This window comes from Arvicola amphibius, chromosome 2 (genome assembly GCF_903992535.2).
Source record: "Arvicola amphibius chromosome 2, mArvAmp1.2, whole genome shotgun sequence".
NCBI lineage: Eukaryota > Metazoa > Chordata > Mammalia > Rodentia > Cricetidae > Arvicola > Arvicola amphibius.
In genome coordinates, this window is record NC_052048.2 from 114,050,694 (window position 1) to 114,068,647 (window position 17,954).

The 17,954-nt window shown below is 47.2% G+C and overlaps 1 protein-coding gene across 1 annotated transcript in view; it reads left to right on the forward strand.

The window, feature by feature from the left end:
• The first annotated feature begins 9,665 nt into the window (after positions 1 to 9,665).
• Kcnk12 (potassium two pore domain channel subfamily K member 12) overlaps positions 9,666 to 17,954 on the forward strand; it is a 56,624-nt gene continuing 48,335 nt past the window's right edge. The window contains exon 1 of the mRNA XM_038321002.1: positions 9,666 to 10,056. Coding sequence (XP_038176930.1) covers positions 9,666 to 10,056 — 391 coding nt within the window. The remainder of the gene's footprint in view (positions 10,057 to 17,954) is intronic.

The following is a 17,954-nucleotide window of genomic DNA, read 5'->3' on the forward strand; positions in this document are numbered from 1 at the left end:
GTGCACACCTTTGATCCCAAGCATTCAGGAAGCAGAGGCAGGCAGATCTCTGTGAGTTGGAGCCCAGCCTGGTCTATGAAGTGAGTTCCAGGACAGCTAGGGCTATTACACAGAGAAACCCTGTCTCAAAAAACCAAAAAAGAAGAAAATGGGGGAGGGGAGTTGAAGCAAGCATTTAAAAGCCATTTCTCAATGGAAATACTGACTCCTATGGACTTGTTTAGACAGGGAATCCCCAGCTGTCTGGATGGAAGACTGAGATAAACTGGCCCTCGGTGCCTTTAAGGCTCTTCTCTACCCTGGGATTCTTGTCCGCAGGGACAATTGGCAGGTCCACTTACACACAGATTCCATGGCGACATAAAAATAAGTTGGCGCATTCTTCTCACAGACAGACGTGGAAGCCAGAGCTCTCCGCAGGGTTTTAGGACCAGAGCCGCTGACTCCACACAGGGTACTCCTCATTCATCTGGCTTCCTGCCTGCAGGTGTAGCTGACCTCGCTATGTGGAAACCCATGTGGGGACCCTGAAAATCTGACCTAAATTGGTTTCATCCAGCACAAGTTCACCAATATGAGCTACCTGATTCTCATTCCTGGAAGGGGTTTTACAGAGTGAGTTGCTGCACTCACTGAAGTCACCGTGAGAGCCCGGCCAATGGGGCCACACATGACAAAGCAGCGAGCCGGTCCCTCCAACAGTTATCACAGATTCCAGAACTCCATGTGCTTTTTCCTGCTTCTACGCTTGCACCTAGGACAATCCTTTCGGTTGGGGTGTTCCTTTCCCTCCAGTCACCCTCTTATCCACCCTCAGGCCCACCCCACACCCCCTGCCATCTCTAACTGCCTCTACTGCAGCCCTCACCACAGGCTCTCTGCTCCATCCTCCATGACCACAGCACAGAGACAGCTCTGAGCCGTATGTGCTGAGAAACAGTTCTCAATGTTTCATGCGTGTGTGCTGTCCCCAGCCAGGCTCTGAGAAGAGCAGAACTTGTTAGGAACACGTAAACAGCCAAGGTTCTGTGCTCTGTGTACACTACCTAGTATGCTGCTTTGTATCTGGTGTGTTCTCAATAAATATCTACTTATTAGTTATTTTAAAAACACCGGGAATAGGCTAGGGTTTATCTCAGTGGTAGAGTTCTTGCATAGCATGTGCAAGTCCCTGGGTTTCATCACACACACACACACACACACACACACACACACAGCGAGGAGAGAGAGAGAGAGAGAGAGAGAGAGAGAGAGAGATGAGAGAGAGAGAGAGAGAGAGAGAGAGACTAAAAAAATAAAGAAGCTTATCAAGGAATCACTGGACAATGAAGAAATTCCTAAAGTTATTTTTGTTCTTAAAACTGTGTCTATCCAACTATATGCAATTCATAAGAGAGTCATTTGATACCCAAAGATACAAATTGGAAGTAAAATAATAGAAAATCTATTCGTTGAGGGCTGAATTACAGTACAGGAGCAGAGCACTTGCCAAGCATGTGTGGAGTCTGGGTTCAATTCCAATATGGGGGAGAATGTGGCCCATGCAACTCAGTGTTGAGCATGTACTTAGCATGTGTGCAGCTAGTGCAGTCCCTAGTACTGAAGGAATAAGAAGAAATTCTTAAAGACGCATGTGTGTGTGTGTGTGTCTGTGTGTGTGCGTGCATGCATGTGTGTGCATGTGTGGCAGGCTGGTGAGCTGCCTGGTGTGGGTGCTGGAATTGAACTCTGCTCCTCTGAAAGAGCAGCAAGCACTTTTAACCACTGAGCTATCTTTCCACGCCCCCAAAAGACATCCTTTAAAAACCAGTGACTAAAAGAGAGCTGGGTAGTTATGCTATTCTTAGACAAACTGGACTTTAAGAGAGAGAGAGAAAGAGAGAGAGAGAGAGAGAGAGAGAGAGAGAGAGAGAGAGATTGCATGTTAATAAAAGAGTAAATTTAATCAAGAAAGCCTAACTCTCCTAAAATATAAACACCAAATAATAGAGCCCCGGAATGCACGACAACAAACACTGACAAATTTAGAGGGAGAATTACAGTTTTACAACAACAGTTGGGGACTTGGATGTCCCACATCCAGTAGTCAAAAGCACAGCTGGACTGGCAGATAGACTGATAATCAACAGCGGCCCCTTCCACATGAGGTTTACTCAGTCTAAGAACCCTCCCTTTTAAGTGACAGTTGTAAGTCAGTGAAGGAGCAAGACAGCGGAAGTGCCATGTGGTTGCCTGTGACCTTGCATCCTTTGTGACACTACGTATCTATTGCTGATCGGATACCGCTTCCCATGAAGATCCACACTGGGTATCAAGCATGTACTCTTCTCTGGTCATAAATTGAGGCTTCACCTCGTCTTCAGATGACAAGTGACTCCAGGAGGTAGGAGCTATGGTACACCCGTCATCAATTATATCCCATGATATCCACTCACTTAGCCCTTGTGTGAGCCCCAGGCTTCGGCCAGCTTTCTCTTTCCTCAGAACAACTTCTTCTCAGGGGGCTTTCAAATAGCTCCTAGCCCACAGTCTGTTCTTCCATGCCCTTCTCTTTAACAAGTCTCCCTGGCCACACATTGGATCAGCTAATTGTCTCTGCCATCCCACCCATTGGCTTACCCCTCCACCATTCTGTGGGACTGGCAAGAAGAAACATTAGCCAAATCTCTAAGGAAAATACAGTCCTAATTTCAAGACAATGTAGGAAAGACCTTTGAACAACCAAGAAGGAAACATAAGCAACCTTTCACAGGCTAGAGACAACCAACTTCCTCCAGTTTTTTTAAAAATAAATTTTATTATAAAAAAAACCTTTCCAAATGAAGCATGACACACCCAAATTAGCCATTGCCAAAGTCTACAGAGCTTAATGAACTCGTACACAGTTAAAATTGGCATTGAAACAGAAGCTGTGAGGCTTCACATGAAACTTTACACTTTCAGTACTGAATATATTTTATGCATGTATCCACAACCAACTCAAAAAAATCATGACAGAATTAGAACTAGAAAGACAATTAGCTCTATATTCTTTCATCACTTGTGCCCATTACCCAAATCCACCCCTTCCTTTTCCACTTATATTTCACACCAACTCTTCTAAGCTTCTTCCTCAAAACAAAAAGTGAAGAAATTCATTCTCTGATGTCAGTATCATATTTACACCAAAACTAAGTAAAGACAAATAAAAACAACTACAATTTCTTTGATGACCACAGATGCAAATTTTTTTAACAAAGTACTTACAAACCAAACATAGGAACACATTAAGGAAAGCTTACATTATGGCCAATTGGGCTTTGTCCCAGAAAGTCAAGGTTGGTTTGATAAATATAAATCAATGTATGTACTACACCATATAAACAAACTCAAGGACAGAAACAATGTAATTATTTTAATCGACACTGAAAGGCATTTGACAAAGTTCAACATGCTTTTGTGATAAAAGTTCCAAAGATTTTAGGAGTGGATGAAACACTTCAAAATGGTAAAGGTTCTGTCCAGCAAACCTTTACCTACATTATATTAAATGGAGACAAACTGAGAGCATTTCCTCTACAATCAGGGATACTACTCTCTTTATTCAGTATAATGTTCAAAATCTTAACTACAGCAGTCAGACAAGAGAAAGACATAGAAGTGGTAATAGGTAGAGAAGAAGTCAAACTAGCCCTGCTTCCAGATGACATGGTTCTTTCCTTCTCTTTATTGAGTCTACTAGAAAACCCTTGGGCCTAATAAGCATAGTGAAGTTGTGGGAGAGGGAAAAAAAAAATATATATATATATATATATATATATATATATATATATATATATATATATATATAACATTAGCCTTCATTTATACTAATAGTCTACTCTCTGGTAAGTAAATTGGAAATAATATTTCATCCAAGTTAATTCCCTCAAAATTGAGTATTTAGGAATATATCTAACCAAAGAGGTGACAGTCCCTACAATGAAAGATATTGAAAAAGAAAAGCACAGAAGGTATTAAAAGATGGGAAAATATTCCATGTTCCTGAATATTTCTGAATATTAATTCACAGAATTAATACTGTGGAAATGTTTATGCTACTAAATTAATATACAGAATTAATGCAATAGCTATCAAATTATCATGTCATATTTTACAGGTCTAGAAAAAAAGTATTTGTATAGAACCAGAAAAGACCACAAATATTTGAAACAATCCTAAGGAATAAGAACCATACTGGAGTTACAAAACCAGACCTCAAACTATACTATGATGCTAAAGTGATGAAGGCATGAACTCTAGTGTCAACAGATGGTAATGAAGTGGCCCTGAAGCAAGGCAACGGCCCCAGAAGGGAAGGAAGTTTACCAGCTGCACTTCAGAGAGGGGCGGACATCCAGGACTGGTAAAGAATTGCAGATAATAGTGTTTCAGCAGTTCTGAGAAGATCAAAAAGGTCTGGAGGCACCTGGCACATTTTAAATCTGCTGCTTGGAGTGCAGTATTCTAACAAAATTTTGCCATCACAGATTAATTTTTAAAAGAAAGCATTTTCTGGAACAAATTCCTTTGTTCAAACTAAATTTTATAATCATTTCTCTCTTTACCACAGCTAAACTGGCTCGAATTCTACCCGTTTTTGTTGGTTTTGAGAGAGCTGGCTGCAAACTCGTCACGTATTTTGAACATCTGATCCTTGCCTCTGTTGGGGTTACAGACATGAGCCATCACAGGGTGTCATGTAGTGCTTGGACAGAACCCAGACGGCAAGCTCTCAATCAACTGAGCTACACCAGCCCCTCTACACTACTTAGTTTATTTTTTAATAAATCATTTTTCATTGGGTATGGATGTGAACATCTTTAATCCCAGCACCCAGGAGACAGAGGCAGATGAATCTCTGTGAGTTGCTGACTAGCCTGGTCTACCGAGTGAAGGAAGGGAGGCAGGGAGGGAGGGAGGAAGAGAGGGAGGGAAGGATTATTTTCCTGAGGGGCGTGTTTTTATTTGCTTGTAACATATTCTCACTATGCAGCCAACCTGTTCTGAAATTTATAACCATACCGCTTCACCCTCCGCATGCTGTGATTACAAAAATGGGTCACCGTGCCTGGTTCTACTATTTTTTAAATAACTTGTCAAATCAATTACACTTCTGCTTCTTACACAGCTTTATTGAGCTTTAGTTCACATAACTTGCAATTCCAAGATTTACAATACACAATTGGATGCTTTTGAGTCTCTTGATAACATCATACATCATCACCACAATCGACTTTAGAATATTTCCACTGCCTTCATACAGAAACGTAACCATCCTTCCTTCTCATCCACCCTGGTTGTGGGGTTTCTATCGCTGTGAAGAGATACCAATGACCACAGCAACTCTTATAAAGGAAAACATTTAGCTGGAGCTGGCTTATAGTTTCAGGGGTTTAGTTCATTATCTTCATGGTGAGAAGCATGTAAGCAGATGTGGTAGGTGCTGGAGAAGGAGCTGAGAGTTCTACATACAGAGAGGCAATTCCACATTGGGCCTGGCTTGAGCATCTGAGACATAGGGGCATAGGTCAGCCCCTAGTTCCTCCAACAACACTAGACCTACTTCAACAAGGCCACACCCCCAATAGTGCCGCTCCCTATGAGCCTATGGGGCAATTTTCTTCAAACCACCACAATCCTTAATCCCAAAATGACCACTGAGCTTCTTCTGTCTTTGTGGATTTACTCATTTATGGACATTTTATAAGACTGGAATTCATAATATATTGTCTTTTGTGATACTTTTTTTCCTGGTAAGTACAATTCTTTCAAGATTGTTATATGTTATTGCCCATGTCATTGCTCCACCCCAGTTACTGCTGGGCGTTCCGTTGTATAGACGACATACTATGCTTTATTTGTTCACGTATTAGCTGGCCCAACAGTTCCCACTTGCTACTGCTATGACTGTCAGCATTTCTGTATGTGGTAGATACAAAATTCTGTGTCTCTTAGCTGTATTCCTTTGTATGAAGATGCCAGTTGAGTTTGATTCTGACTTTACCTAGTTTTCCTGGTTAACACTCCAGCATTATGTTTCCCCTTATAAAAGACAGAAAGGGAGGAAGAAAAGAGGAAGTGGAAGAAGGAAGAGAAGTTGTGTCCATCCATTTGTCCTGTCTGAAGTTCCTGAGTACATGACAGATACAAGAAGGTTGGGGTTGAAATGGCGGCATCAAAGTAATTGGGTCAGAATCTCCTATGAAGGGAAAGCTTTATGAGAACTAGGAAATCTGGGTTGGCAAGGCTGCTCATGGGCCACGCTGGAGGGGAGCTTGGTCCTAAACCTGATGACCTGAATACACTCTTCAGAGCCAACGTGGTAGAAGGAGAGAACCAATTCCCATAAGTTGTCTTCCGACCTCACACACATCCAGGGGTGACGTCTGCGCAACACAATCAGAAAAGAAAAGAAAATCTAAGCTGACTCTACATTTGACAAGCTGAAGAAGAGGGGCCCACAGCGTAAGCAGTGGTCTGGTGAATGGGTTAGAAACAGCTTGCTTAAAGAGTAAGAGGCAGTAGGCAAAACGAGGATGAGACACCCCCACCCCCACCCCAACTCTGGGAATCACACAATTAAAGGCACAGAACCACAAACTCAAAGACTTAAACACCAATTTTGTTTAATGTTAGGAAATCATTGCAAGTGAGGTTTAGAGGCATCAGTCCCATGACTAGACTGAATGGGCAGGATGACTGGCAGTTAGGATGGACCTATGTGGGGAAATTTTGCCACAGCAAGCCCTATCTCTAGGCTGTTGTGACAATTCTGGGCTGAGGTAAAAGCACTGAAGATAGCCAGCTGGCACAGTCGGTGGCTTAGATATTGATTTAGTGGGCAAAAGCCACATTCATCACGGGGCTGGTTCCCTAAAGGACCCACATCTACGAGCAGGGAACTCATCATTTCTCTATTACATAAGTAGATTTGTCACTCAGTGTTGAAACTAATGCCAAGGGTTTTCTGCTAATCAAGCTAGAATCACGGGTTGGAGGACAGGGTGGGCCCTCTGCCAGCTAGGCAAGGAGTTGGACCCAGAGGTACAGGACATTGCAGTCAGACATGCTATCCCCGCTCTGGGAACCCGGGCAAAGCCGGGAGAGGCCTGGCAGTGCCTTTCGGCTGTGTCTGGAGCTTCCATGGACATCTCCTGAAATCACACCTGTCAAGGCTCTTTCCAGCTGACCAGGCAAGTGGAGTTCAGTCCCAGAGCTTGCTGTCTGCTGCGGCTGACTGGGGCAACAGTCAGCTGGGGTGACTCCTGCGTGAATCTGAGGGGAGACAAAGGCTTGGGAAGAGAACAGTTGGCAATAACAGTAGTTTGTGGTGGTGATGGTTGGCGATTGGATAAAGCTCCCACTGTGCTCCACAGTGAATCGGGGCACTCAGGGCTCTCAGTGGATAGGCGGGTTCCTCCTTAAACCACAATTAGCCATCCAAGCCTGGAGGCGGCGGTGGAGTGGATTTCTCCCCTTCTGTGCACATCAAAGGGAGCATGGGGTCCTCTACCCAAACACTGGAGCAGCGTCTCTACGATACAAGACTCCATTACTCCTGGCTAGTCATAGCTCACATCCAAGACAGGTGCCACTCAGCATTCCACACCTCTCCATCCCCCAATGCCAGTCTATGCCTCTACACTAGATGGGGGGATCCCAGCTTCACAGCTGTTCGGTGAGGGGTCCACCTTAAGTACCACCAAGCTCCTAGCACCACTTCGAGGAAATCTTAGCTTGGCGTTTTCCTATGGCAGAGGCTAGCGAGCCTGGCCCTGGGCTGGGGGCAAGACGGAGGCAGCTCAGTGTTTTTGCCAGAGTTCTCGCAGACACCTGGAGTGTCTAAGAAGTCACTATCAGTATTTTTCTTCCCTGTTATCTATACTGTATCGTTATCAGGATCCGATTCGCGGCCAACAAAAGAGGGAAGGGGATTTAGAAAAGAGACTGGCTACCCAGAGAGGGCAGTATTATCTGTCTATACCAAGAGTGTTCGTTGCTGCACAACTTTATGACCTCAACCATACTGGGTTCTGCCGGGCAGGGAAGGACTGGCGACTGTGTGCACCATTTACTATCTTTCCCCTCCAATGAAGGGCGGAGGAGGCTTCCCTAGGGCGTTCCAAAGCACACTGTTTCTCCTAGCGAGTTTCTTCTACCCTCCTCTCCCTCCACTGCACCCGCGGTATATCCAGACTCTCTCCCTCGGGAGGGTGAGCTAGGGTAGCAGAGAAGCCCCAGCAGTGTCAGGCCTATGATCCTCCGGCTCTGGTGGCCCCAAGTCCCCCACCTGCGCGTGACTCCTCCTCCCGTCTCTATTCCGCAGCGTCCGCACCCTGGCGACACCCTGTTTCGGCCATCGCACCTGCGTCAGGGTGGAGTAGGGGACGATCTGGAGGTAGAAGGGGAAACAGGGAGGGTCTGGGGAGCACCACGGTATCGGGTGAGCAACCTCGCCGGGGGTGGCGGAGCCCCCGCAGCCTAGAGCCTCCCACCCTGGTCTGCGGCACTGATGCGCTGTCCGCGGTGCTGACGCCGGCCGGCCGCTCGGTCGGGAGGAGGAGCAGACGCCCTGGTTCCCTGGTGCCTCGGTTCCCAAAGCGTGTCTTTTACCCGAGAGGACTTCGCAGGAGTCCGGGCGCTACGGTTGGATTCAGTAACAAAAGAGTGAGCAAAGGGAACTTAAACTTCAGGCTGGGGGCCGAGAATCGGAAGTCGGGTTTGACTCTCGATAGCCCCCGCAGCCCCTGAGAACTCAAAGCGCCAAGTTGAGCAAAGTTTCCCAGTGGTTTGAAGAAGGAAGAGATTCCGGAGCCCAAGCTCAGGGAAGGAAGGACGCGGTTGTCTAGCGCGCTGACAGCCAGAACCGCAGTGGGACACCTGCTCCGGTGGGACGCGCTGGTGCCGCCAGAACGACCCGGAGGCGTCGCAGCAGCCTAACTCTCCACCCCTTCCTCCCTTCCCTACTCACCCCTCCCCAACACCCCGCCCCGTGCGCCGGTGACTCCGCCTTTCCGTGCCGGGTAGCTCTTCGGCGGTAGCAAGGAAGGGAAAGGACCGCTTTCCCGGAGGATTCGGCTCGGCTCTGAGGCTCCCAACCCGACACCGCCAGCTCAGTCCCAGCGGTGGAACAGGACCGCCTGCCAGGCTGCGCCTAGGCGCCACCGAGCCCCAGCAACCTCATGGGACGCTCCAGAGGACTCTCTCTGTGCCCTGCCACCGTGTTCCGATCCTAGGCGTCCAGACTCCACGGCTCAACCTGTCCGCAACCCCACGGCCTGTCCGGAGAGGAGTATGCGGCCCCGGGCCCCGTGGACTCCGGCCACCGGGCGGCACTGGCCTAGCTTCGGAGTCCGGAGCCCGAGGGCAGCAAGTGACGATCCGCGGGTGGCTGTAAGGCGTCGGGGAGCGGAGAGAAGCGCTCCACCCCGGGTGTCCGCTGGGCCGCAAGACCCACGGTGCGTGGCCTGAACGCCCGGCAGGAGGCGGAGGCTCCCTGCCGTCCCGGTTCCAGGGAGGCTGCAGAGGGGCTCCGCGGCGGCCCCAGACCTCTGGCCACCATCCTCACGCTCCTTCTCCTGCGGCGGGGATGTCACGGCCCCGGCTCCGAGCGCCGCCCCAGCCCCGGGGTTGAGCTGCGGACCATGTCCTCCCGCAGCCCCCGGCCCCCGCCCCGCCGCTGCCGCCGCCGTCTGCCGCGCCCCTCCTGCTGCTGCTGCTGCTGCCGCCGCTCGCACCTCAACGAGGACACCGGGCGCTTCGTGCTGCTGGCCGCGCTCATCGGCCTTTACCTGGTGGCGGGCGCCACCGTCTTCTCGGCGCTCGAGAGCCCGGGCGAGGCGGAGGCGCGGGCGCGCTGGGGCGCCACGCTGCGCAACTTCAGCGCGGCGCACGGCGTGGCAGAGCCGGAGCTGCGCGCCTTCCTCCGGCACTACGAGGCCGCACTGGCCGCCGGGGTCCGTGCAGACGCCTTGCGCCCGCGCTGGGACTTCCCCGGAGCCTTCTACTTCGTGGGCACCGTGGTGTCGACCATAGGTGAGCGGCGCGTCCCGCGCGTCTTTCCTCTGCGAGCTTGTCACTCGCTGTCCTTTCCATCCATCTGGGGATGAGCCCTCTCTGATACCCTTTGCTTACTTTTGTCTCGCTCTCCATCCCCTGGTCCTCCTACTTTTCCCCCTGCATTCGGAGCGAAAGGTGGCCCAAATGAACTATCTCTAGCTGTCATCAGTGTGTCAGCTAGGTGCCAAGTACTCTGTTCCCTCCATGCCCAGGCTCTGCTCCTTGGTTTTGTGCTCTGTAAGGGGGTTTGTGAGAGAGAGGGTGTGTCAAGGGTTGCTATTGCCCACCCCACCCAGGCCTCTCTATCCTTAGCAGGTGATTATAAAAGCCATTTCTTCGTCCATTCCTAGCGTTTTTATTTCCTCCTCGCATTCTCTTCTCCTGACCACACTGCCCCACCCCCTCACACTAAAGTCCGTTATTCCCAAGCCAGTCCTTCCCCTGAGCTGTTTTACACCATTCACCTTGGTTGTCCCCTTCCCACACCCCTAACTTCTCCCAGTTCTTGACCTCTTGTCTTTGTTCCCCTCTTCGCAACCAATAGTGGTGTCGAAGGACAGCCATGGGATAGTCGCCTTTACATTCTGCTTTGGGTATAAACAGCTCAGTTTGTTTAATCTTGGGGGAAATGTGCAGATTCTTGAGACCCCAGCCCTCCTTTTCAGCTAGATTGAAGTCGCCTGGAGCTCCTTCTGGAGAGACAATTTCCAGCCACCTCTGTGTCTACCCCCTCCCACCTACTCCTCTTCTCAAGCGTTTGGAAGCATATGAAACAGCCACCTTCCCCCATTTATTTAGCTAAACAGAGAGCAGAAGAAACATTCTTTGACAAGACTTGGTTGTGTCTCACCCACTCCTTTTTGTGTCTCAGGGTAAGAGAAGCACTTGTTGGTCACCCTAGTCATCTGAAGACATTCTCTTCTGCTGGTGCAATTGGGGAGGAAGGGGCTGCACTTTCAGGGCAAAGAAGTGAGGAACTTTATAAACACCCTTTTCTCGTGCCAGTTCAGAGTGTGGGACATGGACTCCTGCCTACTGCTGCCTTGGAGGCTGGGAGAGAGGTAGCAGGTTTGTTCAGGAAGTGCACAGAGGCAGAGGTCTCTCTGCATCTCTCTCCCTGTGTGTATGTACATCCATAAAAGCGCTCCCTTGCCTCCAATCGTCCCCCCCCCCCGTGTCGTGCTTGATCTGATTATTTTAACTAGAAAAGGCAAATATGGACTGAGTCCAAAGTCTACACAGATTAGATAAAAAATACCCTTTAAAAATATATCATGTTGTTATGGTGATTGAAGATATAAAATGACCCCCCTCAAAATCCCCTTTTAAGAGCTACATCGAGTTGCTATAGCAACTTGAGGTTTTTTTTTTTTTGAGTGCTTTAAAAGTACTAAAGATGCTTAATCTTGGAGGATGACATCATATGTTTATAGTTCATTGTTGACATGTACTCTTCTCGTAAACACTCCCCATTGCTTCTTCTACATATAGGTACACCTATACCACAGTATCATTCTCCCAGTGATGTGTTCTAGCTTCCTGTTGGAACTGCAAGATAAGCGGAAGGTGTTGCCAGTTTCTCTTCCCCTACAGTCTGTGAATCTATCCAAAGAGACTATTTCTGTGACTTGTGCTCACTCTGTGTCTCTCATGAGCATCATTGTCTTTCAGGCTTCGGGGGCTTCCCCTCTTGTTTGGAAATTGTTTCATGCCTCAGTCTTTAATGCACCATCAGGATTGGGTAGGCAGGCCATGTGGACAGGCTACACAAAAGCTTGTGGCTGTGTTAGCAAGGACCTAGCAAATTGCTTCCAAAATCTGCAGGCCAACGCTAGTACCAGACTGTGGATGGCTCAGGATTGAACTGGCCCACTGTGGGGACATCAAAACTGCCATATGTGTAGTGTCTACCAGCTGCTTGCCTGCTGCGACACTTGGGGATAGTGGTTTAAATTGGTCCTCTTAATGTCAGCCAGTAAGTTCTGCTGAGTCCCCAGCTAGCGTGATTATTCTTTCAGCCTTTTCTGTGAAAGATGTACTTGATTGAGATTTCAGTGCAGACCTACATATGGCAGCTAAGTTTCTGCTTATATATGTCCTTCCCTTTAAATACCCACTTGTTATTATTACTGATGTAGTTGTGGGTGCAACCACACAGGGACCCAAAGCTCAGTCATAGATGGATAGTTGGGGTTCTCTAGTCTGCCCCTCATCCGGGAAGAGGAAGACTATCATGTTCTGGGTTTTACTCGATCAACGAACACCACATCATCACAGGGTGTGTGATTCATGCAACAGTGTGGGATTCAGGGATCCAACTATATACCCCGCCTAATGAAATGAGGATGTTTGGTGTTTATCTGGCTCAGATAAACGATCTGTGTAGTTTTAGTATAGACAACCCTTCACTCATGTCATAACCACGAAGTGTTGTGTGTGCTATGGTTTGAAAGGTTAACCTTTGTTCTACATGTTCTATAAGCATGCTTCGCTGTGAGCAGCTGAGATACGTCATATGTTAGCCATCCTCACTACAGATGACCAAAAAGAAGAGACCTTTGGTCAAGCCTGTGTGGTATAGTATTAGGAGTTTTATACAAGGTCACATGGTTAATGAACATTCACCTCAATCCAGAGCTGAATTTGTGTGGTGTATATTACAGTAATTTCATGCACAGAGCAGTGGGAATATCCTTATTGGAAACTGAAATACTAATAATGTGTATCTGCTTGTATGTGTGCATGTCTGTCTGTCTGCCTGTATACGTGCATAAATCTGACACTAAGATAGGAACTAATTTGCTAGTCAGCCAGCAACTGATTAAGTATAGAAAAAGCTCAAAGGGGTCACACAGATATTCCAGGCAGATGAGTTAGAAGTTGCTGTAGGTCATAGATAGGCAAAAACCAATACAAACTACAGAAAATCAGAGATGGGCCCTAGCAAGCAACAAAAAAGACAGGGATTGGCCTTCAGTAGTAAGCAGTGCAGAGGAAGGTTCAGGTTGGCCATGTGCATTCAAGGTCAGAAGGAACATCACAGAGAGGGAATATTTCTCCTAACATTTGGCTTGAACAGGGCTCCATATCCTGAGCTGGGCATTTTGCAACTGTGTAAGCACACACGTGTTCACACAGCACAGACCCTGTGGGGAAATGTACCTGTGATTATTCAGCCGTCGTTGAAAATCTGAGGAGCTCAAGCAAGAGGTTTAACAAGTCCACTTTATACTCTGGATTATTCATCCCGATTGCTCACACAGATCTGAAAACCTGGGTAATTATTGCTTCTCCCATTCACTCTCGGTGACATATTTCCTGCAGGGTGGAGGATTAAGTTTATTTTAATATGAGCATGTTGGTGTCTGCAATCCTCCATTTAACAAACACCCAAAGCAACAGCATTCAAGGCAGATGCCAGTGTGGCCTTTGATACATGGCTACCTGCATCATCTGGGATCAGTGAACTAACAATGGAAACCGCAGTTCTCACTCCTCTAGGTCCCGACTGTGTTCTTAGCAGCAGCACTCTGGCTTGGGGAAACTCAGAACAGTCTAAGGAGTATTAATCCATCATCTCACATCTTAAAGGCTGCTTTATTGGTTTGCTTTGAAAAGATTAAAAGGAAGCTTTCCCTTGGGGCTTTCATTATGCGTCTGCTGTCAGATTTACACATACAGGAGAACATATTTAAAAGTCTTTCTCAAATGGCAGCTTGGTCGAAACAGAAATATTTTTGCTTCCTTTTATTAGGTTTCCTGGCAGAGATTTTTAGCTGTAAAGCTAAAATCATGCCGGTAGAGACGATATGGGGTAGGTATGAGAGTTGTCACTTTCGGCTCTGCATGATTTAGCTTACTGCTTTCAGAATTAGGCACACTTAATTATTTGGTCACAAGACGAGGAACAAGTCCTAACTCCACTTGCAACCCCTCCCTTTAAAAAACAAAAACATGGGTTTTTAAAATGCTTTTTTTTTCTGCAGAAACTAAAACATTATAAGACCAAATATCACTACCACGATTCATTTGGGTTTCTTCTAGCATGTATGTAGTAGAACTGGAGGTGGGATTGACACCTGGAGTGAAGGGGGAGGGGACTGCCGTCGCTCATTTCCTTCGTTCGTTAACTGCCCGTGTTGGAAAGTGATGCAGTGACAGTTTCTTAGGATACTGGGGAGACATACATTGCGTGTGGCACACATCTGGAGATGAATAGAAAATGCATTCCTATTCTCTGTGCCCCCCCATGCCCCCACACACCTCATAGCTGACCCAGACCACAGTAAACAGTGATCGTTCAAGTGATTCAGACAGAAGTCTCCCATACTAAAACCTTGCTCCAACACAGCTCTTCTCGCGTCTGCGGGTCCCTGCAGGAAGGAAAACAGAGAACCTAACTGATATGGGGCACTGTTTCCCTTGGTTGTGTCATCAAGGTCAAGCCCATGTTTCCACATGGTCTACACATGTTGCTTTTAATAGACACATAATAGTCTTTGTGGTTGATACTTCCTTGCTGCAGGCGAGCTGGGTGGCTCCCTGCCTGGGCTATTTCGAGTAATGCCACAGTGAGCATCTTGATGCATATGGCCCGTTCCTTCTGTTGAGCATCTCCTCGGGGTGAGTCTCCAGCAGGAAAACTGCTGAGTCAGTGGGCACCGCTAGTGAAGCTGCTGAGTCAGTGGGTGTTGCTGTCTTCACAGCTTCTGGCCAGCCCTCTTAGAGGGAGGAATTGTTGGCTCTTCCCTAAGGTGAGTCTCTGCTTCTACAAAGCCTCACGGGTCTCACAGTCATCTGCTAACTGTTCCATGGTTGCAGGCCACACAAATACTCGGTTTTCTCTAGGATCGTGCTGCATTAGGCTGATGGCATCTTCAGCCTCCACTGCTGCCTCCTATGGGAGCACTGGTTGCGAGAAGGATGAGGAGAAACAGATGGGGACAGCTGCAGGTCATCAAAGACTAAGGGAAGAGGAACATCTGGACCCTCATCTTTCTGGGTCTCAGGCAGCTGATGGGGAGCATTCTTCCACTCAGTGCTGACACTGTCCAAGGGTCCCAGTCGAAAGGAGCAAAAATGCCCTTCAAGTTTTATAGCTGCAAGTACCATGAAGATCTTCTAGAGCTTTCTCTAAGCATTTAGAAGAACATTTTGTCAACAAAAGCCATTCAGAGCCATGATAGACAGACTACAGAGCTGTGCTGACTAGAGCTCAAGGCAAAATCCCCAGCCATTGCATTACCCTCAGATGCCAGCTACTATTTGAATCACTGGCTCTCTCTCCTCTTTCCTTAAGACAGTCCTGCTATGTAACCTAGGCTGGTTGCAACTTGCTATATGGCCAGGGCTGGCTTAGAACTCATTTCCCAAGTTCTAGATTCTGGTAAGCCACAGCCTCGTGGTGATACACAGATTAATAGAAATGGGATAATTTAAGATGCAAGAGCTAGCTAAAATATGCCTGAGCTATCAGCCAGGCAGAGTTGTAATTAATATAGTTTTGTGTGATTATTGGGGTCTGGGCGGCTGGGAAATGAATGTGCAGACTACAAATGGCACCCAATTGTGGGCAATTTCATCCACATAGAACCTAAGAAAGCTTGGGAAGGATTTCTAGACACAAAAGAACAGAGTTAAGTATGGCTTCTTGGTAGCAGCATTTTCTGGGGTGGGCTCTGTTTGCTAAAGGAAAGTGCAGTTTCCGATTATAACCTTCCTCTAGAGGACAGTGGCTGTGGCAAGGAGGCTTTGATTTTAAGTGTCGGTTTCCTGGGCTTGGACAGAGCTAAACTGGCTCATCAGCGGGTCACTGATGACATGAGTACCTGGGCCCTAGAATGACTGGCTCCGTTTGCTTCCCCTGGGTCTCAGAAGATTCATGCTGGGGTGACTGTGGTAGGAAACCCAGTGCCTTACGGTTTAAAGTTTTACAATCCCTTGTCTTCAGGACAGATGTTGTAGACTAGAAAGACAGGGTCCTCCATGCAATCTTTCTCATGTTGTACAGGACAGAGGAATCACCCAGCGTTTCCTCGTTCTGCAGTTTCTGCTAGGAGATCTAGGGTAGAACCTTGGGGGTCTATATTCCTCACAACCTCCTCACTGTGCCTAGACTTTCTGGGCCTCAGACAACACTGTAAAGGCAGGGATCAGAGAAGCAGCGCAATCAGGGTCAGCAACTGTGTGGCTTTGGGCTGGGCATATCACCACCAGGTGACTCCGTCCAACCTTTAAACAAGGGAGTGCCAGGAATTACTTGATTCTGTCACTTCCAAACTGTGGACTATTGGAGCAGGAACAGCTACTACAACTCCTGGGCTCAGTTAGGTCTCTGGAAAGTGAATATAACAATGCCTCCTAAGCTGGGCATGCTGTCCACACCTGCAGTTCTAGCGCTCAGGTGGAGGCAAGAGTATTGCCATAAGTTTGGTCCCAGTATGGGCCTATATAATGAGTTCAAGGCCAGTCTGAGCTATGTAGTCAGACCCTGTTCCAAACACACAAATTCACACAAAGTATCTGTGTATTCAGCTCAGTGGTAGATCATGTACTGGCTTAGCATAGCAACAACCAAATGTATGTCACATAAAAATAAACAAACAAATAAATAAATAACAGAACTAAGAAGCATGAAGCTGGGCACGGTGACTCAGGTGCACTAGTAATCCCAGAGTTGGGGAGGTGTAGATAGGTGGATGCCTGGAGCTTGCTGCCCAGTAAGTCTACCCTACTTGGCAAGTTCTAGACCAGCCAAAGACTCCCTTAAGGAGGGTTGAGGAAAGTTGGAACTAGAGAGATGGTTTAGCAGTTAAGAGTACTTGTTGCTCTTGCTGAAGACCTGGGGTTGATTCCCAGTGCCCACAAGACAGCTTACAACCATCTCGAACTTTATTTCCAGAGGATCCAGTACCCTCTTCTGGCCTCTGTAGGTACTGCATACAAGTGGTACACAAATATATGTACAGGAAAAACACTCATACACACAATAAATATACCAATAAATCTTTATACACGCATATGTTGGTGGTCTCTACACACACTATACTATTGTTGTGCTAAAACACCATGATCACAGCAAGTTGGGAGGAAAGGGTTATTTGTTACAATTCCACATCACAGTTCATCATCAGGAAATCAAGTCTCAGGATTACATGCCTGGCTGAGAAGGATACTCTTAATAAAGTTTTTTATTTGAGCTGTCTCTCTTTCTTTCTTTCTTTCTTTCTTTCTTTCTTTCTTTCTTTCTTTCTTTCTTTCTTCCTCTCTCTTTCTCTTTCATTCTTTTTTTGGTTTTTCAAGACAGAATTTCTCTGTACAACAGCCCTAGCTGAACTAGCTACACAGAACTATCTCTATAGACCATGTTGGCCTTGAACTCAGAGAGATCCACCTGCCTCTGCCTCCCTAGTGCTGGGATTAAAGGCGTGTACTACCACCTCCCTGTAGCACAATTAATAAAAACTCACAGAGAGATATTGGGGTTCAACCAGAAGGTCAGAAAAGCAAAACATCCAGCCACTGGTTCTTACCTCTGCCTCAGTCTGAGATGTGATTCTGCCTCCAGGAATCTCAGAATGAGACTGTGTGTGAAAGCTGTCTTTTCCTGTCTTCTGTTCCTCTCTAGCGCTCGGATTAAAGGCATGCAGCGCTACCACCCGGTTTCTATGGCAAACTAGTATGGCTACTGAGATTAAAGGTGTGTGTCACCATTGCTTGGTCCGTAAGGCTGACCAGGGCGGCTGTTTTACTCTCTGATCTTCAGACAAGCTTTATTTATTAAAATATAAATGAAATATCACTACACCTCCCAGCTGCTTACGTGTTTTTGGAGACAGGGTCTCATGTAGTCTAGGCTAACCTTGAACTTGCTA